The 25,890-nt window shown below is 40.6% G+C and overlaps 2 protein-coding genes and 1 pseudogene across 4 annotated transcripts; all 3 read left to right on the top strand.

The window, feature by feature from the left end:
- Positions 1-598: 598 nt before the first annotated feature.
- Positions 599-5,983, top strand: LOC148185593 (protein NLRC3-like; annotated as a pseudogene). Its single transcript, XR_015775789.1, has 7 exons — positions 599-735; positions 822-962; positions 1,973-2,077; positions 3,670-3,748; positions 3,907-4,129; positions 4,286-5,941; positions 5,977-5,983. The product of XR_015775789.1 is annotated as a protein NLRC3-like (transcript).
- Positions 5,905-12,490, top strand: LOC121939444 (uncharacterized). The gene is made up of 6 exons (XM_088073887.1): positions 5,905-6,091; positions 6,198-6,371; positions 7,772-7,945; positions 8,528-8,701; positions 8,815-8,861; positions 8,994-12,490. The coding sequence occupies exons 1-6, from the start codon at positions 6,000-6,002 to the stop codon at positions 9,521-9,523; spliced, it is 1,191 nt and encodes a 396-aa protein (XP_087930013.1). The 5' UTR covers positions 5,905-5,999; the 3' UTR covers positions 9,524-12,490.
- Positions 12,491-13,817: 1,327 nt separating this feature from the next.
- On the top strand, positions 13,818-24,666 carry LOC148185592 (protein NLRC3-like). 2 transcript variants are annotated; one of them, XM_088073888.1, is made up of 12 exons: positions 13,818-13,884; positions 15,236-15,335; positions 15,422-15,556; positions 16,567-16,671; positions 17,665-17,743; positions 17,906-18,128; positions 18,285-20,091; positions 20,198-20,371; positions 21,777-21,950; positions 22,609-22,782; positions 22,896-22,942; positions 23,075-24,666. In XM_088073888.1, the coding sequence occupies exons 2-12, from the start codon at positions 15,262-15,264 to the stop codon at positions 23,602-23,604; spliced, it is 3,522 nt and encodes a 1,173-aa protein (XP_087930014.1). In that variant the 5' UTR covers positions 13,818-13,884; positions 15,236-15,261; the 3' UTR covers positions 23,605-24,666. The 2 variants fall into 2 exon arrangements, with proteins under 2 accessions (XP_087930014.1, XP_087930015.1); XM_088073889.1 differs by having other exon boundaries at positions 22,617-22,782; positions 23,075-23,216.
- Positions 24,667-25,890: the final 1,224 nt, after the last annotated feature.

The raw sequence follows: 25,890 nt of genomic DNA, 5'->3' as shown, positions 1-25,890 counted from the left end.
TTTATTTAAGCTTTTTAAAATGTATTTTATTTAACTTTTTAGTCATTTACTTTATTTCTGTTTTTATAACAGTACTGTTTTTAACATTATTTTACTGTACTTTATTTAACATATATAACTGTACTTTAACTTTTTTTAACAGTGCCTTATTTTTCATTTTTAATAGTACTTTATTTAACTTTTTAATAACTGTACTTAATGTAAATTAATTACTGTATATGACAGTAGCTACTTTTAACCTTATTGTCACATTGCCCGGGCCTGCTTGTTCATGAAAATTTCTAAAAGTGGGAAACATCACGTTTTTCTCAGTACTTTAGGTGTCTCATCAACACATTCAGAAGGGGAGATGTTCAATAATAATAATAATACTGACAAAAATTAAATGAGAAGAATAAAAATCAGTGTGTCTGTTGGGCTGTTCTACACTTCACTGCAGCTTGAAGAGGCCGTCCAGTGGAGTGATAGTAGAAATACAGCAAGTAACGGCAGCTTCCTCTGCATCTCACTGCTCTGACTGCTCTCAGCTGACGCCTGTATGAAAAAGAAAATAACAGTAGCTGATCTTTTTGTAGGAGAACGTAAAGTATTCTTTAAGCTGATGTGCAGATACATGATTTGTGTTTCCTCTCCAGCTGAAAGTGCATGTGAGTTGAGCAACATGAGCCGGTGTGATGACAAAGAGGAGGGAGTCCCTGTGTGCAGGGAACATGGCAGCCAGGCCAAAGCGCAGAGGTGAGATGAGGATCTCTTAACTGTTTATGAGTCTTCTCCATGTCAGAGCTCAGCACGCTCAAAGCTCTGTGTGTGTTGTGTTGAAGCCCAGAGAAGCGGCGCTCACTAGAGCCCCCTGGACCTGAACCTGAACCTGAAACTGCACCCACCTGTTTGTCCATGAGGAGCGACAGGTCAATGCCACATTACATTGGTTTTAAAGGAATACAGCCGCCTGCTGCAAAAAGGTAAGTTGTTGATTATATTATTACTGTATTATTACTGTTTTTCAAATTTGGCACAAATGTCCCTTTGAGCACATGGATGACTCGATTAGATTTTGGTGGTCAAAGGTCAGGGTCACTGTGGCCTTGCATCAATCTCATTCACATGAATATGTGAAGAAGGCCTTGAGGGAGTTTCTCAAATTTGGCACAAACATCCATTTGGGCTCAAGATTAGTATTTGGTGGTTGAAAGTCAAAGGTCAAGGTCATGGTGACCTCATTTAACATGTTTCTGGCCACAACTCAAGAATTCATATGCTAAAATTTCACAGAGATGCCCATTAGGTTACAATGATGATGTGCTGACATTTTATAACCAAGAAGTCAAAGGTCAACTGTGACATCATAATATTTTGCAAAAACTTTTCTTGCCATTTCAACATCAGAATCAGATGGGGAAACATTTGGTCAGATATTGAACTGGTGACACTAATCTTGAAACTGTGCTGAGTGCATAGATCTTCTGTGCTGCTGGGGGGAAAGATGTGTGTGAAGCGTCCGTATTTTCACAGACATGGAACTACAATTTCACTGGTGCGCAAAAGCATACAATCCAGTGACGATGATTCTAGCTGAGACTAGCAAATGCTCACGGTTGAAGAGGGCTAACACTGATCTTTACATTTTTCCATTAGATACTCATTGTTTTTGGTTTTCAGTCATGTAACAACTGAAATAGAAACATGTCAGCGATAACACCTGGACTGATCGGCTGCTCTAAAACACTGGATGAACCAACACGTAGAGTATAAGGAAACACTTAGTTGGCTTCTTATTAATGTTGCTTTTACAGGGATTCACTCTGGAGTGCCTCTAATGAAATTTGTGTTTTCAGTAATGGAAAACACCGTCCTTCTGGTTGGCAGGGCAAAACAATGAGAAAACAGTTTTGTCAAATGTATCCTCAACCGATGTTTCACTGTGTCCTGTATGCTGAGCAGAATATATACTGTCTTTCTGTGTTTCTATCAGGAGAAAGCTGATAAAACCTGAACCCACCTGTGTGTCCATGAAGAGTGAAATGTCAAAAAATATTCTCGATGAATTTAAGGGAAAACAGCTGCCTGCTGAAAAGGGGTAAGCTGTTAATAACATTATGATGTTAACTGATTCATTCATTTTAACTGTTGTTTATCCAGATACACTTGTGTGTTTTTTAACATCATTTCAGCTCACCAGTATAACCAGTCATCAGACCTGCTTTGGTCCAGTTTTCTCTGCTCTCATAGTCTTAGCTTCACGCAGTATTCACATTTTTTAGTTCTGGTTCTTTTAAAATTTTATGGTTTTTTTTAGGTCAGACTTTTAGGAAATTCTTTAGTGTTTTACCTTTAATACTTTTTGCAAACAAACCCAGGTGAGTACTCTTCTGTTTACATTGTAACCTTGTTTCTCTAAGTGAAGAGACTGTCCCTGCACACAGTCGGGCTTTTCACAAGTTATATGGATTGGCCAATTGGCCAGCCAGTGAAAAAAAAGCAGCCAGGTAGACAGGTCTATGATATGCCCCCTGGGAGAAAACCTCTGCCCATAAAAGCCCAAAATTGGTAGCATATTGTAATGCCACTATTGCATCATAAACACTCACATCTTAATTATTTAAATGGCTGGCTAGAACCACTTTATAATTCCAGGGGTCATCCCTCCCAGGTCCCTATATTTATCTTCAGCCGATCTGACAATGCATCCGGCCCACTTAAGAATATGTTGTGTTAAACAAGTGGAAGTGGAAAAAAACAGACACATGTTGTCAGAGTATAAAAGCCATCACCATACTAACGTCTATGAAGTGCCTATGGTATGGGGGGGGGGTTGTTTCATTTTGGGACCCCTTGTTTTTGTGGTTTCGCGAACACAGTACAGGCGGAGCTCTCTACAAGTTCTTTTTTCCTCAGCGGCAACGTGTGGCTTGCAATTTGGATAATTGATTGGTCGGAGCTGCTGTTTGTGAGTAAAAGCAATTTTTTAGACCCAGCAGAATGAACGGTTAAGTTTTTCTTTCATTGCGCGTGAAGTTCTACTGCTCCATCTGTGCCCAGAGTATGCTCTTGTGAGACACTGAGGTACTGTAAGTAACCAAATTGTATATCTATTACAACAGTACTCCTTAAGAACAGTCCAACTCAAAAAAATAGAAAATGCATTTGTGGTGGCTGGTGCTTTGTTTGTGCTGGCCCACCACAAATAATTGAATATGTGGAAAGTGCTGTATATATACCTGGAGAAATATGTTCTAGCTGTCATTTGAAACGCAGTTCAAAATGGTTGAATCCAGCATTCTCTTTTTTTCTGTGGTTTTCTTGATCTTTCTCTCACTTTACCCACTATAAGTTTATTATGACATCCTACCACTTTTGCGGTACAGGTAGCATCCAAATAGCTTGTGTGAGCTGTGTGTTGCTGTACACAGTATCACAAGGGTCAGTAAGAGCTGGAAGGACTAAACCAGACAAGCTGGTGAACCAACACAAAGAACTGAAGCTGCACAGAAATGCAGTTTGAACTGTTGATTCACAGTGGGATCAGCAGTATGACCAACACTTGAATGTCAGGGGCAACCATCTGATTAAATTTTGTAATCAACAATTTAATTCAAAGTACCTTAACTTTGTGTCTGTCTCTGTGTGGACAGAAACAGTGTCAGCTAATCCTTCACGATTCCTCCACAGAGTAGAACAGGAGGACTCAGAGGATCCCAGTGGTCAATCTGCCCAACAGTATCAAAAACATCTGGACTCCATATTTAAGGTCGGCTTCTGTACAACAACTACTTTTATGTCTGTTAATTTCAGAATAATCTCCATGCTACATTTTTTAGACCAGTGGATTGTCAGTCTGGCCAACATGGATCTGGCATTTGGTTCCATGATTTTAGTTTGTATCATTTATATCATATTGTGTTCCAGGAGCTGAAGAAGAAAATTATCCCTTTTGTTGAGAATGAGCTGAAGAAGACCGAGAGGATTCTGAGTTCAGATCACTCAGAATTCTTAGAGAGTCAGAGCAAGGATGAGGAGGGCAGGAAGGATGAAGAGCAGATGAGGAGCAGCAGCGAGGCATTTCTGAACATCACAGAGCAGTTCCTGAGGAGAATGAAGCACGAAGAGCTGGCTGACTGTCTGCAGAGCAGTAAGAGGATTTTTCCAAAGATTTCACATCATGGATAAATGGGACATTTACTGTCTCAAGAGATGGAGGTTGATATGTTTGTACTTATGTTCTTTGGGGAATCAATCTGCCGTTTATCAATCATTTATTGATCTTATTTGTTATGTCTCCATTAAGGAATTTCTGCTGGTTCTTGTCAACATAAACACAAATCTAACCTGAAAAAGAAGTTCCAGAGTGTGTTTGAGGGGATCGCTAAAGCAGGAAACCCAACTCTTCTGAATGAGATCTACACAGAGCTCTACATTACAGAGGGAGGGACTGCAGAGGTCAATGATGAACATGAGGTCATACAGATTGAAAAAGCATCTTGGACACCCGAGAACGGAGACAGAACAATCAAACAAGCAGACATCTTTAAACCTTTACCTGGAAGAGTTGAACCAATCAGAACAGTGATGACAAAGGGAATTGCTGGCATTGGGAAAACGGTCTTAACACAGAGGTTCACTCTGGACTGGGCTGAAGACAAAGCCAACCAAGACATAGAGTTCACATTTCCCTTCAATTTCAGAGAGCTGAATATGCTGAGAGAGAAAAAGTACAGCTTGGTAGAACTTGTTCATCAATTCTTTACTGAAACCAAAGAAGCAGGAATCTGCAGGTTTGAACAGTTCCAGGTCGTGTTCATCCTTGACGGTCTTGATGAGTATCAACCTCCTCTGGACTTCCACAACAATGAGATCCTGACTGATGTTACAGAGTCCACCTCAGTGGATGTGCTACTGACAAACCTCATCAAAGGAAAACTGCTTCCCTCCGCTCGCCTCTGGATCACCACAAGACCTGCAGCAGCCAATCAGATCCCTCCTGAGTGTGTTGACATGGTGACAGAGGTCAGAGGGTTCACTGACCCACAGAAGGAGGAGTACTTCAGGAAGAAATTCAGAAAGGGGAATCAGGCCAGCAGAATCATCTCCCACATCAAGACAAGAAGATCACGAAGCCTCCACATCATGTGCCACATCCCAGTCTTCTGCTGGATCACTGCTTCAGTTCTGGAGGATATGTTGAAGACCAGAGAGCGTGAAGAGCTGCCCAAGACCCTGACTGAGATGTACATCCACTTCCTGGTGGTTCAGACCAAACTGAAGAACATCAAGTATGATGGAGGAGCTGAGAGAGATTCTCACTGGAGTCCCGAGAGCAGGGAGATGATTGAGTCTCTGGGAAAACTGGCCTTTGAGCAGCTGCAGAAAGGCAACCTGATCTTCTATGAATCTGACCTACAAGAGTGCGGCATCAATATCAGAGCAGCTTCAGTATGTTCAGGAGTGTTCACACAGATCTTTAAAGAGGAGAGAGGACTGTACCAGGACAAGGTGTTCTGCTTTGTCCACCTGACTGTTCAGGAATTTCTGGCTGCTGTTCATGTCCACCTGACCTTCATCAACTCTGGAGTCAATCTGATGGCTGAAGAGCAAACAACCCCTCATGAATCTGCAGAGACCCAGTTCTACCAGAGTGCTGTAGACAAGGCCTTACAGAGTCCAAATGGACACCTGGACTTGTTCCTCCGATTCCTCTTGGGCCTTTCAGTGCGGGCCAATCAGACTCTCTTACGAGGTCTGCTGACACCTACAGAAGGAGGATTACACACCCATCAGGACATAGTCCAGTATATAAATGAGAAAATTGAGGAGAATCCCCTTCCAGAAAGAAGCGTCAATCTGTTCCACTGTCTGAATGAACTGAACGACAGTTCTCTAGTGGAAAAGATCCAACAGTCCCTGAGCTCAGGAAGACTATCCAGGAGAAACTCTCTCCTGCTCAGTGGTCAGCTCTGGTGTTCATTTTACTGTCATCAGAAAATGATCTGGATGTGTTTGACATGGAGAAATACACCAGGAACAGCGATGACGGCTCTTCAGACGAAGCTCTTCTGAGGCTGCTGCCAGTGGTCAAAGTATCCAGAAAAGCTCGGTAAGCACATAGGTATTTGCATATAGTGAAAATTATAAATACACAAATATCTTGTCAGCAGTAAAGAACAGTTGTTAACAGTATTTGAACTGCATCATCTCTCCAGGCTGAGTGGCTGTAACCTGTCAGAGAGAAGCTGTGAAGCTCTGTCATCAGTTCTCTGCTCAGAGTCCTCTAATCTTAGAGAGCTGGATCTGAGTAACAACAACCTGCAGGATTCAGGAGTGGAGCGGCTTTCTGCTGGACTGAAGAGTCCATACTGTACCCTGGAAACTCTCAGGTCAGATCAAGTTATTGTTTGTTGTTAACTCATTGGTGTTATTTCTTAATCAGGTTTTTACGAGATTCAACAGCCTACCTCAAGTCATAGTAGCTGCAGGCTAAGCAAGGTATCCTATACCTCCTACTCCCTCGTCATGTTCTTGAGCTATTCTGTTCCTGCAGAATTCTGAGACATTCCCAGATGTGTTATATTATTCTTCTAATGTGTTTAAGGTCTTTTGTAGGGTTTCCTCTCAGTTTGACATGCCTAGAATACCAAAGTAGGGAGGCATCCAGTAGGCATCCGAATCAGTTGCCCAAACCAATTTAGCTGACACCTTTTAAGCTGAAGGGACAACAGTTACAGTGGGAGATCCTGCTGTATGTTTGCGTTCCTTGAACAATCGTAAAAGTTGTGCCCGGACACCTGTAAAGGAAATTCCTCTTTTTACTGCATGTGTGTATGCAGTCCCATTCTTGGGGTTCTAAAGCTCTTGACCATAAGTGAAGTTTGAACCTAGACCTTTGCCTTTAGGCTCAGCTCCCTTCACCATGACAGTAAAGTCACATTCATCAATGCCTGATCTACGCTGGACATTCAAGAGAAGCTTTAGTGGGTTGCAATCTACAAAATCATCTCTAGATACCACTAACCTACACAGTAGTCCCTGGATCTTCAACAGGGGGTCTTTGACCCTAAGGGGGTCCTCAGAGTTATTGAGGGAGGTCCGGTCATTATTGTTTGAAAATTATATTTCAGCAAATATTAATCGCCCTATTCATTAAAGAAAACCGTTCAATTCACAGTACACAAGATAGCTCAGTGTTACCCATGAATCCTTGTGCAAACATGTGAACCAGCTAATGCTAAATCAATATGAGGCACCTATCCACAATGGCAAGGTGAAGTAGTTAGTTAACATTTCCATATTATTAAAACCTATTGGCCAATTAGCTGGATTATTATTTCGATTGTATGACATTATAGTGAGCCACAACTTCTTGTTTTGTAACTTCAGTGAGAGACTGGCACACCACCCACCTCAGAAATCACTGGCAAAAGTGGGTGAGGCTAATGCACCAAGCCTTACTATAACTGCTGCTAACTTAGCAGCTACAGACGAGGCCAAATTAGAGAAGACTCGGAAATTTTCAGTGAATCAACTCAAGTGCAACTCAGTTTTATACAATATATGAAGTAACTGCAACTTCTTTCTTTGATCTAAGGGGTCCTTGGCCTGAAAAACATGGAAGACCCCTGCACTATTAACATACAGCAAACAGATTGAATCATCATCCGATTTGATAACATTTATCAATGTATTGGTATAATATAACTGAAATTACACCATGTCTGTATATTTCTAGTTCAGTGATAATAATAACCTGTTTTTTTGTTTTCCATTACTGTCATTCCAGTCTGAATCACTGTAACCTCTCAGAGGGAAGCTGTAAAGCTCTGTCCTCAGCTCTCAGCTCCCAGGCCTCCAGTCTGAGAGAGCTGGACCTCAGTAACAACGATTTGCAGGATTCGGGAATTAAGCTGCTGTCTTCTGGACTAGAGCATCCACAATGTAGTCTGAAAACTCTCAGGTCAGATCAAATTACTGTTTGTCTTGAATACTTTTCTGTAATATGATCTCTATGCAGTTTTAACAGTCTCTTTCTTGTCTAGATTCTGAATGTCAGTAGTTTTGCAAGGATTTTGAGTGTTCTCACTGAATATTGCTGTTCGGGAGTCAATATTGCAACCCTAAGCCCCCCAGTACCATCAGATAATGTGATGTTAAAGTGATATCGCAACTACAGCTTGAAGGAATTTCTTCAAATTTAGCACAAATGTACAATTAGAGTAAAGGATGAAGTGATTAGATTTTGGTGGTCCTAGGACACTTGGACTCAAGGATTAATTTATTCGATTTTTGTGGTCAGATCAGAGTTCAAGGCCACTGTAACCTGTCACCTATGTCATTCGTATGGACACGATATCTTACAAACACTTTGAGGGAATTCTTTTCACATTTGATGCAAGGTCAAGGTCAGTGTGACCTTGCATCGTCTAATTGTTATGACCTTGATATCTCAAGAAAACCATGAGGGAATTTCAGTAAACTGTAAGTGCAACTTGACTGGTGCGCAACCACTCGGCAGTAACTCAGTTTTGTGTGTTTTTAGGCTGTCAGGTTGTCTGATCACAGAGGAGGGCTGTGCTTCTCTGGCCTCGGCTCTGAGCTCCAACCCCGCTCATCTGAGAGAGCTGGATCTGAGCTACAATCATCCAGGAGACTCAGGAATACAGCAGCTGTCCCCTGGACCAGACAATCGACACTGGAGTCTGGACACAGTCAGGTATGAAGAGGCCTGCTGCAGACACAGACAATCAGTCTGATGGAGGTGGAAACATTGTCTCCTCTAAACAATCTTCGTATGTCATGTTCTGACCCCAACTCCACTCCTTTCAGGGTGGAGCCTCGTGGAGCCAGATGGTTGAGACCAGGTCTGAAGAAGTGTATGTGTCTTTTTACTTTGAATCATGTCAACAGACCATCTTCAAACTGTGACATCCCCCATTCAAACCAATGATGTCATCAGATGATAGATTAATAACTGCAGCTGTGTTGTGTCTCGTTTTCTCCATCAGATTCCTGTGAACTCACGATCGACACAAACACCGTACACACAAACATTAAACTGTCTGACAACAACAGGACAATGATGATCGTGCAGGATGAGCAGCCGTATCCTGATCATCCAGACAGATTTCACTATTGGCATCAGCTGCTGTGTAAAACTGGTCTGACTGGTCGCAGTTACTGGGAGGTGGAGTTGAGAGGAAGTGCTTCTGTGGCTATGAGTTACAGAGGAATCAGCAGGAGAGGAGACAGATCTGATTGCAGGTTTGGAGAGAATGATAAGTCCTGGAGACTGAGTTGCTCTGATAATGGCTACTATGTCTGTCATAATAACACTGGAAAATCTATCTCCTCCTCCTCTGTATCTGGTAGAGTAGCAGTGTATGTGGACTATCCTGCTGGCACTCTGTCCTTCTACAGAGTCTCCTCTGACACACCGATCCACCTCTGCACCTTCAACACCACATTCACTGATCCTCTTTATCCTGGGTTAGGATTCTGGTGGTCTGATTCCTCAGTGTCTCTGTGTTCTCTGTGAGAGGGAGAGTCTTTTTCCACAATAAAAAACATTCTTACTACTGAACACAGAGGGTGCGTCTGTATAGGATACAGAAATCTGTTGAATTTGTCAAACTAACAAAGGGCCACGGAAACTTACTTTTCCGAACAAATTCTAGTCTTTTATTTGTTATAGAGTATGTTTTTGCGCAAGTAATCTACTTTCCACTTCAATACATACCTTTGTTACAACTAGTCTGCTGGAAAGAATCAAAAAGGAGAAATTTTAAGTGGATATTTAATCATGCTTGATGGTTAATACAGTCAAGTCAAGCAAGATGATCTACAGTGCATGCTGCACTGACAGAGAATCTTGAGTTTTTCTGAGTTTTCCTTTCTGTGCAGCCCTTGTTTAGTGCCTGCGTGTATACGGATGCATTTCGCCCGAGCTCCTAACCCCAAATATTACCCAAACCTGCCCACCAAGTGAAGGTGGGCGTCTTAAACACAGTTTTGTTTACAAATAGAAAAGGTATATGATACATCTAACTACGCTGTTGGATTAGATCACTGGAAAAAAAACAACAGGGCCACAGAGAACGTCCATGTTTTTAAGAGCAGGCTCAAGACCCACCTTTTTAGCTTAGCTTTTAACTGATATTTATTTATTTTATCTCTACTTATTTAGCTTAGCATCTTATGATTATTTTTATGTTACCATTATTTTTATTGCCTATAGCCTTATTTTATTTATCTTATTGTTTGGTTTCACGTTACAGTTTACTTATTCTTAATATTTCTTATGTTCTCCAACTGTTTCCTCCGGGGAGCCCTCTGTGCCGGGATCGGTGGTCGGCCGTGGCCACCTGGGTGCTGTCCTATGGTGTCTGGGTGGAGGTTGGGTGTTTCTACCCCGCCTCCTCTGGTCGCCCTATGTCGATGCTCCTGGTGGCCGTGGCGGACTAGCTGCTCTCGGTGCAGACGGCTCCTCTGATGGCGTTTCCTTGCCGGGTTCATCTGTATTCAGCCTTGTGTACAATATCTTATTGCTGTTGTTGGGGTGTGTGCGTGTGTGTGTGTGTATGTGTGTGTGTGTGGGTGTGTACACTTGGGCGCGTGCGTACGGAGCGGGGTGGGGTATGAATGTGATTTTGTGCGGGGAGCGGGGAAGGATGGGAATGATTTTAACCTGTTAAGCACTTTGTGTTACTTTTTTGTATGAAAAGCGCTTTATAAATAAAGTTTGATTTGATTTGATTTGAACAGAAATCTCAACCAAAATAAATAAATAAATAAATAAAAATAATAATTAAAAAAAAATAAATCTCAACAACATTAAACATGCCTTATTGTTAAGTTATTATAGCGTTTATCATTTATCAGTGTCTATTTTCTGGCTAAAGCACCAAAATGCATAAGATGATATAGCAGTGATGTAGTGATACCTGCACATCACATCTAGTATTGTTTGCTTATTTGTTTGTTTTATATTATTTTATTATATTTTTGTACTTTATTTAAATATATTTTGTTAGTTGTGTGTGTACCAGACATATTCAAAGATTGTTTCGCTGAATTTCCCAGTGGAAGTGATAACGACAGGGTAAGTGGAAGTACGGCTCTGCTGCCCTCTGCCACTTCCACTCTCGGGACGCAAAGCCTGAAAAGGGCCTATTGTGTTTTTTAGATACTTTGAAAGTTTGTATTCTTGTGGAGTAACAATATAAGCATAAGTGCCAATTTCTAAACTACATTTCATTCATATAGGAGAACCTAGACCAAACCTGTCCCTCAATATTGGTGTACAATGAAGTTTGTGTAGTATTTTAAATTGAGTCTCTCTATCACTGTTACAGCTCAGGATAGTATGTGTATTTTCTATAACTGACACCCATGTCTTTTCTGCAATTTGACATTCTGTATGAATTTGCCATTGCCTTTGGATGGAATGTGACAAATAATTCAAATTTAAATTAAAAGTTCCATAAACCTGAGAAATAAAACTTTTTGGCACAAATTGTTTCAGAATATCATTTTAACAACACATAACATTTTTTGGTATGCAATGCCTGATATGTAAGTTGCGAAAAAAATGACACTGTTGTAAAGAATATTTATTTCTTCCTCCTTCATAAAGTTTAGCAAGCTGGTCCAAACCCTTCTCCTGTCAGAGCCTAAACACTGCATCATGGCATGAGGGGGGAATCTGGACTTTTCCAATTGGGAGCCAGAAGCAGATAAATGATTTTTCTATTTAAAATTATTTTCTATTCTGAACATAGCGCTCACCCTGGGAGGGTGAGAGTTTTTTCTACTTGCAGCAACCAAGAGAAAAACTCCTTCACATACTACTCGGCTGCTGGTTGTTCCTCTGGTTTTGACAGTGTCTCCTCTGTCCCACAGGTGTCTGTAGTTCCCAGTCCAGGCCACACGGGACAAGACGTCAGCGTCAAGGTAACGGGAACCTCAGCAGGCACAGTGCTTGTTGCAGGGGACTTATTTGAGAGCTGCTCAGATGAGGACAGCTGGCGGGATTTGAGTATGAACACTGCAGTGCAGGAAGTCAACCGCCAGGAGGCGCTACGCACAGCTGATGTCATCATCCCGGGACACGGTCCTCAGGAAATGGAGATCCTAAGAGCCTTTTTAACAGCAGACATTGTGCACAGGTGAAACTAAATTGGTTAAAAATGTTCTCATTTACAGCTGTTCTGTTCCTGCTGTGAAAAACCCAAACGCGCTGAAAAAGGTCTCCTCTGGGTTATGTAAGGATATGACTTGATTGACTGTAGGTGGAGTTTTACAACTTAACTGTACCTCATGTCATCATTCTGGGAGTCTGACAGTTGTTATTCCAGCCAACGTTTACACGAGGTCATCTTACTGTTAAAGACTTTCTCACACAGGAGAGAAGCTCCTCTGCTCCCACAACTACTGTAAACATTCAACTTTTACATACACTCTCAGATATGAATGAAACAAATAAAATATATTCAATCAAAGCTAATCTATCAAACTACTGGACCCGTTAGCCTAATATTTTGTTTTCAATCTTACAACCGTTTGCTCAAGGACCTCTCACAAATGCAGCGATTCATAATTATTAAAAAAACGTTTTATGTACTATACTGTCATTTACTGCTCACTCCTCCTTTTTAAACCTTTTAAAAAATCAAATTTTGATCACATGTTGAGTGTAATATAGTATTAATGTTAACTGCTGTCCATGTAGAGTGACCTAGATTAATTATTGAAATATAGAGAAAATAAAATAGATTAAAATATAAATAAACCGTAAACAGCTATCAACCTCTTGTTTAAAGGTTCCTAGCATGAAAATGCAACATCTTTGTAGCTTCATGCTTTCAAAGCACATAAACGCAATGAAGTTGGAGGAACAACCTCTCAATTTGGAAACTCCGACCCTCTGACATCACTTGTATACTGCATGAACCACAGACCTAATTTCAGCCATCTAACCAAAAACCCATAAAAAAAACCCCATTGACTTTGAGACGAAGGAACCAGTGGAGCTAAAATGCGTATTAAAACGTAAATTATATTGTATTCTTCTACAGACCATTACAACTTTCCCCATATTGCCACAATAATGGTCTGCATATTGATGCCACAGGTGACGAGAGGCAACTATTAAAGCACTGCATGATGAAGAATCTCCATGAAGAACAACAGCCAAATTTGAGGATAAGGACAAACTCAGAAGAGCCTTGAAGTTAGAAGAAGATAACTTCTCTTAAAAAAGATTTTTAACACAAGTTCCAACATCCAAAACTGGCTGCCAAAATCCACACCGTCCTGTGCTGTTATATCCCAAGAAAGTGGGATATTATGGTTTGGTTGTGCCACCACAGATACATACTGCTAAAGCTGCTGACTCGCACAATCTTTTTAAATTTATTTATCTAGAAAGATTCCTCTAGCTTAAAACTTTCTTGCATTTCTGTCAACAAACATTATAGACATAAAATGACTTTTCAGTAAAGACTACTCTCCTTTTATATTTTTTTCAAGATTTTATAACATACATACAACTACTGAAGATTTAAAACTAAACAATTATAAATTGAAAAAAAAAAAAGACTACATTTTTCAGATGTTTCAGTTTTATTTCATCTGTTAGATCCTGGAGGTTTAATTTTTGTTACGTTTGTTTTTCTATTTTATCTGCACTTTTTCACAGTTAAATTAAATCATGAATTTATCGAATGTACGTGTGTTGATCGTTTTCGGTAAAGTTTGAGGATAAAGGGCAGTGGGCGTGGCTCCGGTGCTGCTGCTCGGTCCTGACAACCTTCTTCTACCTGTTTCCTCAGGTTTACTTTCACTTTCTGTGAGTCTTGTGGCGCAGTTTGTTTTCTCCATATGAAGCGTCAACTGAAGGTAATATCACACACCTGAAACATCTGACTTCTTAACACGAGCTGGCGTTAGTTTAGTTCCGCTAAAAAACAGCAGAAATCTGCAGCTCGGGGCTTCATTTCAACTCAAAAGTCTGACTTTAGAGGACACTCTTAAGCGGAAGAGGTGAAAGAACCGTTATTGCGTCCACATAGCGGATGTAAATAAATATATCTAATATATCTATATATAAATAAGGGTAACAATATTGTGAATTTTACATTTTGATTCTGTGTACATAACAGGACTGACGTGGAGACAACAGGAGGTGAGGGAAGCCAACATTTTATTTTTAAATGAATAAATATGAAAGTGCGTCACTAAGTAAGGTAGCACTACTCCTACCGAGAGGACTTTTAACTGTACTTACTTTATTTATTTTTATTACAGAACATTATTTAACTTTTAAAACTACATTATTGACCTTTTTTTTATAACTACATTGGTTATTTTTTATTACAGTATGTTATTTAACTTTTATATATTTATTTTTATTACAATATATCATTTAGCTTTCATAACAGTACTTGATTCAACTTTTTTAGAACTCTCCTTTAACTTTTTAGAACTGTACTTTATTTAACTTTTTTATAACTGTACTTTGTTTCTTTTTTATTACAGTATATTATTTAACTTTTAGAACAGTACTCTAACTTTTTAGAACAGTACTTCATTCAACTTTTTCACAACAGTATTTATTTAAGCTTTTTTAAAATGTATTTTATTTAACTTTTTAGTCATTTACTTTATTTCTGTTTTTATAACAGTACTGTCTTTAACATTATTTTACTGTACTTTATTTAACATATATAACTGTACTTTAACTTTTTTTAACAGTGCCTTATTTTTCATTTTTAACAGTACTTTATTTAACTTTTTAATAACTGTACTTAATGTAAATTAATTACTGTATATGACAGTAGCTACTTTTAACCTTATTGTCACATTGCCCGGGCCTGCTTGTTCATGAAAATTTCTAAAAGTGGGAAACATCACGTTTTTCTCAGTACTTTAGGTGTCTCATCAACACATTCAGAAGGGGAGATGTTCAATAATAATAATAATACTACTGACAAAAATTAAATGAGAAGAATAAAAAACAGTGTGTCTGTTGGGCTGTTCTACACTTCACTGCAGCTTGAAGAGGCCGTCCAGTGGAGTGATAGTAGAAATACAACAAGTAACGGCAGCTTCCTCTGCATCTCACTGCTCTGACTGCTCTCAGCTGACGCCTGCATTAAAAAGAAAATAACAGTAGCTGATCTTTTTGTAGGAGAACGTAAAGTATTATTTAAGGTGATGTGCAGATACATGATTTGTGTTTCCTCTCCAGCTGAAAGTGCATGTGAGTTGAGCAACATGAGCCGGTGTGATGACAAAGAGGAGGGAGTCCCTGTGTGCAGGGAACATGGCAGCCAGGCCAAAGCGCAGAGGTGAGATGAGGATCTCTTAACTGTTTATGAATCTTCTCCATGTCAGAGCTCAGCACGCTCAAAGCTCTGTGTGTGTTGTGTTGAAGGCCAGAGAAGCGGTGCTCACTAGAGCCCCCTGGACCTGAACCTGAAACTGCACCCACCTGTTTGTCCATGACGAGCGACAGGTCAAAACCACTTTCCACTGGTTTTAAAGGAATACAGCCGCCTGCTGCAAAAAGGTAAGTTGTTAATTATATTATTACTGTATTATTACTGTTTTTCAAATTTGGCACAAATGTCACTTTGAGCACATGGATGACTCGATTAGATTTTGGTGGTCAAAGGTCAGGGTCACTGTGGCCTTGCATCAATCTCATTCACATGAATATGTGAAGAAGGCCTTGAGGGAGTTTCTCAAATTTGGGACAAACATCCACTTGGGCTCAAGATTAGTATTTGGTGGTTGAAAGTCAAAGGTCAAGGTCATGGTGACCTCATTTAACATGTTTCTGGCCACAACTCAAGAATTCATATGCTAAAATTTCACACAAATGCCCATTAGGTTACAATGATGATGTGCTGACATTTTATAACCAAGAAGTCAAAGGTCAACTGTGACATCATAATATTTTGCAAAAACCTTTCTTGCCATTTCAACATCAGAATCAGATGGGGAAACATTTGGTCAGATATTGAACTGGTGACACTAATCTTGAAACTGTGCTGAGTGTATAGATCTTCTGTGCTGCTGGGGGGAAAGATGTGTGTGAAGCATCCGTATTTTCACAGACATGGAACTACAATTTCACTGGTGCGCAAAAGCATACAATCCAGTGACGATGATTCTAGCTGAGACTAGCAAATGCTCGCAGTTGAAGAGGGTTAACACTGATCTTTACATTTTTCCATCAGATAATCATTGTTTTTGGTTTTCAGTCATGTAACAACTGAAATAGAAACATGTCAGCGATAACACCTGGACTGATCGGCTGCTCTAAAACACTGGATGAACCAACACGTAGAGTATAAGGAAACACTTAGTTGGTTTCTTATTAATGTTGCTTTTACAGGGATTCACTCTGGAGTGCCTCTCATGAAATTTATGTTTTCAGTAATGGAAAACACCGTCCTTCTGGTTGGCAGGGCAAAACAATGAGAAAACAGTTTTGTCAAATGTATCCTCAACCAATGTTTCACTGTGTCCTGTATGCTGAGCAGAATATATACTGTCTTTCTGTGTTTCTATCAGGAGAAAGCTGATAAAACCTGAACCCACCTGTGTGTCCATGAAGAGTGAAATGTCAAAAAGTATTCTCTATGAATTTAAGGGAAAACAGCTGCCTGCTGAAAAGGGGTAAGCTGTTAATAACATTATGATGTTAACTGATTCATTAATTTTAACTGTTGTTTATCCAGATACACTTGTGTGTTTTTTAACATCATTTCAGCTCACCAGTATAACCAGTCATCAGACCTGCTTTGGTCCAGTTTTCTCTGCTCTCATAGTCTTAGCTTCATGCAGTATTCACATTTTTTAGTTCTGGTTCCTTTAAAATTTTATTTATTTTTTACACAGCAACGTGTGGCTTGCAATTTGGATAATTGATTGGTCAGAGCTGCTGCTTGTGAGTAAAAGCAGTTTTTTAGACCCAGCAGAATGAACGGTTAAGTTTTTCTTTCATTGCGCGTGAAGTTCTACTGCTCCATCTGTGCCCAGAGTGTGCTCTTGTGAGACACTGAGGTACTGTAAGTAACCAAATGGTATATATATTACAACAGTACTCCTTAAGAACAGTCCAACTCAAAAAAATAGAAAATGCATTTGTGGTGGCTGGTGCTTTCTTTGTGCTGGCCCACCACAAATAATTGAATATGTGGAAAGTGCTGTATATATACCTGGAGAAATATGTTCTAGCTGTCATTTGAAACGCAGTTCAAAATGGTTGAATCCAGCATTCTCTTTTTTTCTGTGGTTTTCCTGATCTTTCTCTCACTTTACCCACTATAAGTTTATTATGACATCCTACCACTTTTGCGGTACAGGTAGCATCCAATTAGCTTGTGTGAGCTGTGTGTTGCTGTACACAGTATCACAAGGGTCAGTAGGAGCTGGAAGGACTAAACCAGACAAGCTGGTGAACCAACACAAAGAACTGAAGCTGCACAGAAATGCAGTATGAACTATTGATTCACAGTGGGATCAGCAGTATGACCAACACTTGAATGTCAGGGGCAACCATCTGATTCAATTTTGTAATCAACAATTTAATTCAAAGTACCTTAACTTTGTGTCTGTCTCTGTGTGGACAGAAACAGTGTCAGCTAATCCTTCACGATTCCTCCACAGAGTAGAACAGGAGGACTCAGAGGATCCCAGTGGTCAATCTGCCCAACAGTATCAAAAACATCTGGACTCCATATTTAAGGTCGGCTCCTGTACAACAACTACTTTTATGTCTGTTAATTTCAGAATAATCTCCATGCTACATTTTTTAGACCAGTGGATTGTCAGTCTGGCCAACATGGATCTGGCATTTGGTTCCATGATTTTAGCTTGACTGTATCATTTATATCATATTGTGTTCCAGGAGCTGAAGAAGAAAATTATCCCTTTTGTTGAGAATGAGCTGAAGAAGACCGAGAGGATTCTGAGTTCAGATCACTCAGAATTCTTAGAGAGTCAGAGCAAGGATGAGGAGGGCAGGAAGGATGAAGAGCAGATGAGGAGCAGCAGTGAGGCATTTCTGAACATCACAGAGCAGTTCCTGAGGAGAATGAAGCACGAAGAGCTGGCTGACTGTCTGCAGAGCAGTAAGAGGATTTTTCCAAAGATTTCACATCATGGATAAATGGGACATTTACTGTCTCAAGAGATGGAGGGTGATGTTTTTGTACTTATGTTCTTTGGGGAATCAATCTGCCATTTATCAATCATTTATTGATCTTATTTGTTATGTCTCCATTAAGGAATTTCTGCTGGTTCTTGTCAACATAAACACAAATCTAACCTGAAGAAGAAGTTCCAGAGTGTGTTTGAGGGGATCGCTAAAGCAGGAAACCCAACTCCTCTGAATGAGATCTACACAGAGCTCTACATTACAGAGGGAGGGACTGCAGAGGTCAATGATGAACATGAGGTCATACAGATTGAAAAAGCATCTTGGACACCCGAGAACGGAGACAGAGCAATCAAACAAGCAGACATCTTTAAACCTTTACCTGGAAGAGTTGAACCAATCAGAACAGTGATGACAAAGGGAATTGCTGGCATTGGGAAAACGGTCTTAACACAGAGGTTCACTCTGGACTGGGCTGAAGACAAAGCCAACCAAGACATAGAGTTCACATTTCCCTTCACTTTCAGAGAGCTGAATATGCTGAGAGAGAAAAAGTACAGCTTGGTAGAACTTGTTCATCAATTCTTTACTGAAACCAAAGAAGCAGGAATCTGCAGGTTTGAACAGTTCCAGGTCGTGTTCATCCTTGACGGTCTTGATGAGTGCCAACCTCCTCTGGACTTCCACAACAATGAGATCCTGACTGATGTTACAGAGTCCACCTCAGTGGATGTGCTACTGACAAACCTCATCAAAGGAAAACTGCTTCCCTCCGCTCGCCTCTGGATCACCACAAGACCTGCAGCAGCCAATCAGATCCCTCCTGAGTGTGTTGACATGGTGACAGAGGTCAGAGGGTTCACTGACCCACAGAAGGAGGAGTACTTCAGGAAGAAATTCAGAAAGAGGAAGCAGGCCAGCAGAATCATCTCCCACATCAAGACAAGAAGATCACGAAGCCTCCACATCATGTGCCACATCCCAGTCTTCTGCTGGATCACTGCTACAGTTCTGGAGGATATGTTGAAGACCAGAGAGCATGAAGAGCTGCCCAAGACCCTGACTGAGATGTACATCCACTTCCTGGTGGTTCAGACCAAACTGAAGAACATCAAGTATGATGGAGGAGCTGAGAGAGATTCTCACTGGAGTCCTGAGAGCAGGGAGATGATTGAGTCTCTGGGAAAACTGGCTTTTGAGCAGCTGCAGAAAGGCAACCTGATCTTCTATGAATCTGACCTACAAGAGTGCGGCATCAATATCAGAGCAGCTTCAGTATGTTCAGGAGTGTTCACACAGATCTTTAAAGAGGAGAGAGGACTGTACCAGGACAAGGTGTTCTGCTTTGTCCACCTGACTGTTCAGGAATTTCTGGCTGCTGTTCATGTCCACCTGACCTTCATCAACTCTGGAGTCAATCTGATGGCTGAAGAGCAAACAACCTCTCATGAATCTGCAGAGACCCAGTTCTACCAGAGTGCTGTAGACAAGGCCTTACAGAGCCCAAATGGACACCTGGACTTGTTCCTCCGATTCCTCTTGGGCCTTTCAGTGCGGGCCAATCAGACTCTCTTACGAGGTCTGCTGACACCTACAGAAGGAGGATTACACACCCATCAGGACATAGTCCAGTATATAAATGAGAAAATTGAGGAGAATCCCCTTCCAGAAAGAAGCGTCAATCTGTTCCACTGTCTGAATGAACTGAACGACAGTTCTCTAGTGGAAAAGATCCAACAGTCCCTGAGCTCAGGAAGACTATCCAGGGAGAAACTCTCTCCTGCTCAGTGGTCAGCTCTGGTGTTCATTTTACTGTCATCAGAAAATGATCTGGATGTGTTTGACATGGAGAAATACACCAGGAACAGCGATGACGGCTCTTCAGACGAAGCTCTTCTGAGGCTGCTGCCAGTGGTCAGAGTATCCAGAAAAGCTCGGTAAGCACATAGGTATTTGCATATAGTGAAAATTATAAATACACAAATATCTTGTCAGCAATAAAGAACAGTTGTTAACAGTATTTGAACTGCATCATCTCTCCAGGCTGAGTGGCTGTAACCTGTCAGAGAGAAGCTGTGAAGCTCTGTCATCAGTTCTCTGCTCAGAGTCCTCTAATCTTAGAGAGCTGGATCTGAGTAACAACAACCTGCAGGATTCAGGAGTGGAGCGGCTTTCTGCTGGACTGAAGAGTCCATACTGTACCCTGGAAACTCTCAGGTCAGATCAAGTTATTGTTTGTTGTTAACTCATTGGTGTTATTTCTTAATCAGGTTTTTACGAGATTCAACAGCCTACCTCAAGTCATAGTAGCTGCAGGCTAAGCAAGGTATCCTATACCTCCTACTCCCTCGTCATGTTCTTGAGCTATTCTATTCCTGCAGAATTCTGAGACATTCCCAGATGTGTTATATTATTCTTCTAATGTGTTTAAGGTCTTTTGTAGGGTTTCCTCTCAGTTTGACATGCCTAGAATACCAAAGTAGGGAGGCATCCAGTAGGCATCCGAATCAGTTGCCCAAACCAATTTAGCTGACACCTTTTAAGCTGAAGGGACAACAGTTACAGTGGGAGATCCTGCTGTATGTTAGCGTTCCTTGAACAATCGTAAAAGTTGTGCCCGGACACCCGTAAAGGAAATTCGTCTTTTTACTGCATGTGTGTTTACAGTCCCATTCTTGGGGTTCTAAAGCTCTTGACCATAAATGAAGTTTGAACATAGACCTTTGCCTTTAGGCTCAGCTCCCTTCACCATGACAGTAAAGTCACATTCATCAATGCCTGATCTACGCTGGACATTTAAGAGAAGCTTTAGTGGGTTGCAATCTACAAAATCATCTTTAGATACCAATAACCTACACAGTAGACCCTGGATCTTCAACAGGGGGTCTTTGACCCTAAGGGGGTCCTCAGAGTTATTGAGGGAGGTCCGGTCATTATTGTTTGAAAATTATATTTCAGCAAATATTAATCGCCCTATTCATTAAAGAAAACCGTTCAATTCACAGTACACAAGATAGCTCAGTGTTACCCATGAATCCTTGTGCAGACATGTGAACCAGCTAATGCTAAATCAATATGAGGCACCTATCCACAATGGCAAGGTGAAGTAGTTAGTTAACATTTCCATATTATTAAAACCTATTGGCCAATTAGCTGGATTATTATTTCAATTGTATGACATTATAGTGAGCCACAACTTCTTGTTTTGTAACTTCAGTGAGAGACTGGCACACCACCCACCTCAGAAATCACTGGCAAAAGTGGGTGAGGCTAATGCACCAAGCCTTACTATAACTGCTGCTAACTTAGCAGCTACAGACGAGGCCAAATTAGAGAAGACTCAGAAATTTTCAGTGAATCAACTCAAGTGCAACTCAGTTTTATACAATATATGAAGTAACTGCAACTTATTTCTTTGATCTAAGGGGTCCTTGGCCTGAAAAACATGGAAGACCCCTGCACTATACCTTTAACATAAAGCAAACAGATTGAATCATCATCTGATTTGATAACATTTATCCATGTATTGGTGTAATATAACTGAAATTACACCATGTCTGTATATTTCTAGTTCAGTGATAATAATAACCTGTTTTTTTGTTTTCCATTACTGTCATTCCAGTCTGAATCACTGTAACCTCTCAGAGGGAAGCTGTAAAGCTCTGTCCTCAGCTCTCAGCTCCCAGGCCTCCAGTCTGAGAGAGCTGGACCTCAGTAACAACGATTTGCAGGATTCGGGAATTAAGCTGCTGTCTTCTGGACTAGAGCATCCACAATGTATTCTGAAAACTCTCAGGTCAGATCAAATTACTGTTTGTCTTGAATACTTTTCTGTAATATGATCTCTATGCGGTTTAAACAGTCTCTTTCTTGTCTAGATTCTGAATGTCAGTAGTTTTGCAAGGATTTTGAGTGTTCTCACTGAATATTGCTGTTCGGGAGTCAATATTGCAACCCTCAGCCCCCCAGTACCATCAGATAATGTGATGTGTGTTTTTATGGCTCTGCTTCAGCGGTAGCCATGGTTGGAGGAATTATTTTTTGGGGTTCCCATCCCATTGTTGTTAAAGTGATATCGCAACTACAGCTTGAAGGAATTTCTTCAAATTTAGCACAAATGTACAATTAGAGTAAAGGATGAAGTGATTAGATTTTGGTGGTCCTAGGACACTTGGACTCAAGGATTAATTTATTCGATTTTTGTGGTCAGATCAGAGTTCAAGGCCACTGTAACCTGTCACCTATGTCATTTGTATGGACACGATATCTTACAAACACTTTGAGGGAATTCTTTTCACATTTGATGCAAGGTCAAGGTCAGTGTGACCTTGCATCGTCTAATTGTTATGACCTTGATATCTCAAGAAAACCATGAGGGAATTTCAGTAAACTGTAAGTGCAACTTGACTGGTGCGCAACCACTCGGCAGTAACTCTAGTTTTGTGTGTTTTTAGGTTGTCAGGTTGTCTGATCACAGAGGAGGGCTGTGCTTCTCTGGCCTCGGCTCTGAGCTCCAACCCCGCTCATCTGAGAGAGCTGGATCTGAGCTACAATCATCCAGGAGACTCAGGAATACAGCAGCTGTCCCCTGGACCAGACAATCGACACTGGAGTCTGGACACAGTCAGGTATGAAGAGGCCTGCTGCAGACACAGACAATCAGTCTGATGGAGGTGGAAACATTGTCTCCTCTAAACAATCTTCGTATGTCATGTTCTGACCCCAACTCCACTCCTTTCAGGGTGGAGCCTCGTGGAGCCAGATGGTTGAGACCAGGTCTGAAGAAGTGTATGTGTCTTTTTACTTTGAATCATGTCAACAGACCATCTTCAAACTGTGACATCCCCCATTCAAACCAATGATGTCATCAGATGATAGATTAATAACTGCAGCTGTGTTGTGTCTCGTTTTCTCCATCAGATTCCTGTGAACTCACGATTGACACAAACACCGTACACACAAACATTAAACTGTCTGACAACAACAGGACAATGACGATCGTGCAGGATGAGCAGCCGTATCCTGATCATCCAGACAGATTTCACTATTGGCATCAGCTGCTGTGTAAAACTGGTCTGACTGGTCGCAGTTACTGGGAGGTGGAGTTGAGAGGAAGTGCTTCTGTGGCTATGAGTTACAGAGGAATCAGCAGGAGAGGAGACAGATCTGATTGCAGGTTTGGAGAGAATGATAAGTCCTGGAGACTGAGTTGCTCTGATAATGGCTACTATGTCTGTCATAATAACACTGGAAAATCTATCTCCTCCTCCTCTGTATCTGGTAGAGTAGCAGTGTATGTGGACTATCCTGCTGGCACTCTGTCCTTCTACAGAGTCTCCTCTGACACACCGATCCACATCTGCACCTTCAACACCACATTCACTGATCCTCTTTATCCTGGGTTAGGATTCTGGTGGTCTGATTCCTCAGTGTCTCTGTGTTCTCTGTGAGAGGGAGAGTCTTTTTCCACAATAAAAAACATTCTCACTACTGAACACAGAGGGCACGTCTGTATAGGATACAGAAATCTGGTGAATTTGTCAAACTAACAAAGGGCCACGGAAACTTACTTTTCCGAACAAATTCTAGTCTTTTATTTGTTATAGAGTATGTTTTTGCGCAAGTAATCTACTTTCCACTTCAATATATACCTTTGTTACAACTAGTCTGCTGGAAAGAATCAAAAAGGAGAAATTTTAAGTGGATATTTAATCTGCGTTGATGGTTAATACAGTCAAGTGAAGCAAGATGATCTACAGTGCATGCTGCACTGACAGAGAATCTTGAGTTTTTCTGAGTTTTCCTTTCTGTGCAGCCCTTGTTTAGTGCCTGCGTGTATACGGATGCATTTCGCCGAGCTCCTAACCCCAAATATTACCCAAACCTGCCCACCAAGTGAAGGTGGGCGTCTTAAACACAGTTTTGTTTACAAATAGAAAAGGTATATGATACATCTAACTACGCTGTTGGATTAGATCACTGGAAAAAAACAACAGGGCCACAGAGAACGTCCATGTTTTTAAGAGCAGGCTCAAGACCCACCTTTTTAGCTTAGCCTTTAACTGATATTTATTTATTTTATCTCTACTTATTTAGCTTAGCATCTTATGATTATTTTTATGTTACCATTATTTTTATTGCCTATAGCCTTATTTTATTTATCTTATTGTTTGGTTTCACGTTACAGTTTACTTATTCTTAATATTTCTTATGTTCTCCAACTGTTTCCTCCGGGGAGCCCTCTGTGCCGGGATCGGTGGTCGGCCATGGCCACCTGGGTGCTGTCCTATGGTGTCTGGCTGGAGGTTGGGTGTTTCTACCCCGCCTCCTCTGGTCGCCCTGTGTCGATGCTCCTGGTGGCCGTGGCGGACTAGCTGCTCTCGGTGCAGACGGCTCCTCTGATGGCGTTTCCTTGCCGGGTTCATCTGTATTCAGCCTTGTGTACAATATCTTATTGCTGTTGTTGGGGTGTGTGCGTGTGTGTGTGTATGTGTGTGTGTGTGGGTGTACACTTGGGCTGCGTGCACGGAGCGGGGTGGGGTATGAATGTGATTTTGTGCGGGGAGCGGGGAAGGATGGGAATGATTTTAACCTGTTAAGCACTTTGTGTTACTTTTTTGTATGAAAAGCGCTTTATAAATAAAGTTTGATTTGATTTGATTTGAACAGAAATCTCAACCAAAAAAATAAATAAAATAAATAAAAATAATAATTAAAAAAAAATAAATCTCAACAACATTAAACATGCCTTATTGTTAAGTTATTATAGCGTTTATCATTTATCAGTGTCTATTTTCTGGCTAAAGCACCAAAATGCATAAGATGATATAGCAGTGATGTAGTGATACCTGCACATCACATCTAGTATTGTTTGCTTATTTGTTTGTTTTATATTATTTTATTATATTTTTGTACTTTATTTAAATATATTTTGTTAGTTGTGTGTGTACCAGACATATTCAAAGATTGTTTCGCTGAATTTCCCAGTGGAAGTGATAACGACAGGGGAAGTGGAAGTACGGCTCTGCTGCCCTCTGCCACTTCCACTCTCGGGACGCAAAGCCTGAAAAGGGCCTATTGTGTTTTTTAGATACTTTGAAAGTTTGTATTCTTGTGGAGTAACAATATAAGCATAAGTGCCAATTTCTAAACTACATTTCATTCATATAGGAGAACCTAGACCAAACCTGTCCCTCAATATTGGTGTACAATGAAGTTTGTGTAGTATTTTAAATTGAGTCTCTCTGTCACTGGTACAGCTCAGGATAGTGTGTGTATTTTCTATAACTGACACCCATGTCTTTTCTGCAATTTGACATTCTGTATGAATTTGCCATTGCCTTTGGATGGAATGTGACAAATAATTCAAATTTAAATCAAATGTTCCATAAACCTGAGAAATAAAACTTTTTGGCACAAATTGTTTCAGAATATCATTTTAACAACACATAACATTTTTTGGTATGCAATGCCTGATTTGTAAGTTGCGAAAAAAATGACACTGTTGTAAAGAATATTTATTTCTTCCTCCTTCATAAAGTTTAGCAAGCTGGTCCAAACCCTTCTCCTGTCAGAGCCTAAACACTGCATCATGGCATGAGGGGGGAATCTGGACTTTTCCAATTGGGAGCCAGAAGCAGATAAATGATTTTTCTTTTTAACAGGTCTTAATCTTATTCCATGTATTTAATGTATTCAGAGCAATAAAGTCATTTTGAACCTGCAGTTTCACCTTC

This window comes from Plectropomus leopardus, chromosome 23, assembly GCF_026936395.1.
Source record: "Plectropomus leopardus strain MGB_pleo_1.0 chromosome 23, ASM2693639v1, whole genome shotgun sequence".
Lineage (NCBI taxonomy): Eukaryota > Metazoa > Chordata > Actinopteri > Perciformes > Serranidae > Plectropomus > Plectropomus leopardus.
This window is presented reverse-complemented; position numbering and strand designations above follow the sequence as displayed.

What these genes read in the sequence shown, in the direction of transcription:
- LOC121939444 (XM_088073887.1), top strand. Translation starts at nt 6,000, where the DNA reads ATGGAGAAATACACCAGGAACAGCGATGACGGCTCTTCAGACGAAGCT. An exon ending in AAAGTATCCAGAAAAGCTCG is followed by an intron (nt 6,092 to 6,197) that starts GTAAGCACATAG and finishes TCATCTCTCCAG; the next exon opens with GCTGAGTGGCTGTAACCTGT. An exon ending in TGTAGTCTGAAAACTCTCAG is followed by an intron (nt 7,946 to 8,527) that starts GTCAGATCAAAT and finishes GTGTGTTTTTAG; the next exon opens with GCTGTCAGGTTGTCTGATCA.
- LOC148185592 (XM_088073888.1), top strand. Translation starts at nt 15,262, where the DNA reads ATGAGCCGGTGTGATGACAAAGAGGAGGGAGTCCCTGTGTGCAGGGAA. An exon ending in CAGCCGCCTGCTGCAAAAAG is followed by an intron (nt 15,557 to 16,566) that starts GTAAGTTGTTAA and finishes TGTTTCTATCAG; the next exon opens with GAGAAAGCTGATAAAACCTG. An exon ending in TGGAGTCTGGACACAGTCAG is followed by an intron (nt 22,783 to 22,895) that starts GTATGAAGAGGC and finishes CACTCCTTTCAG; the next exon opens with GGTGGAGCCTCGTGGAGCCA.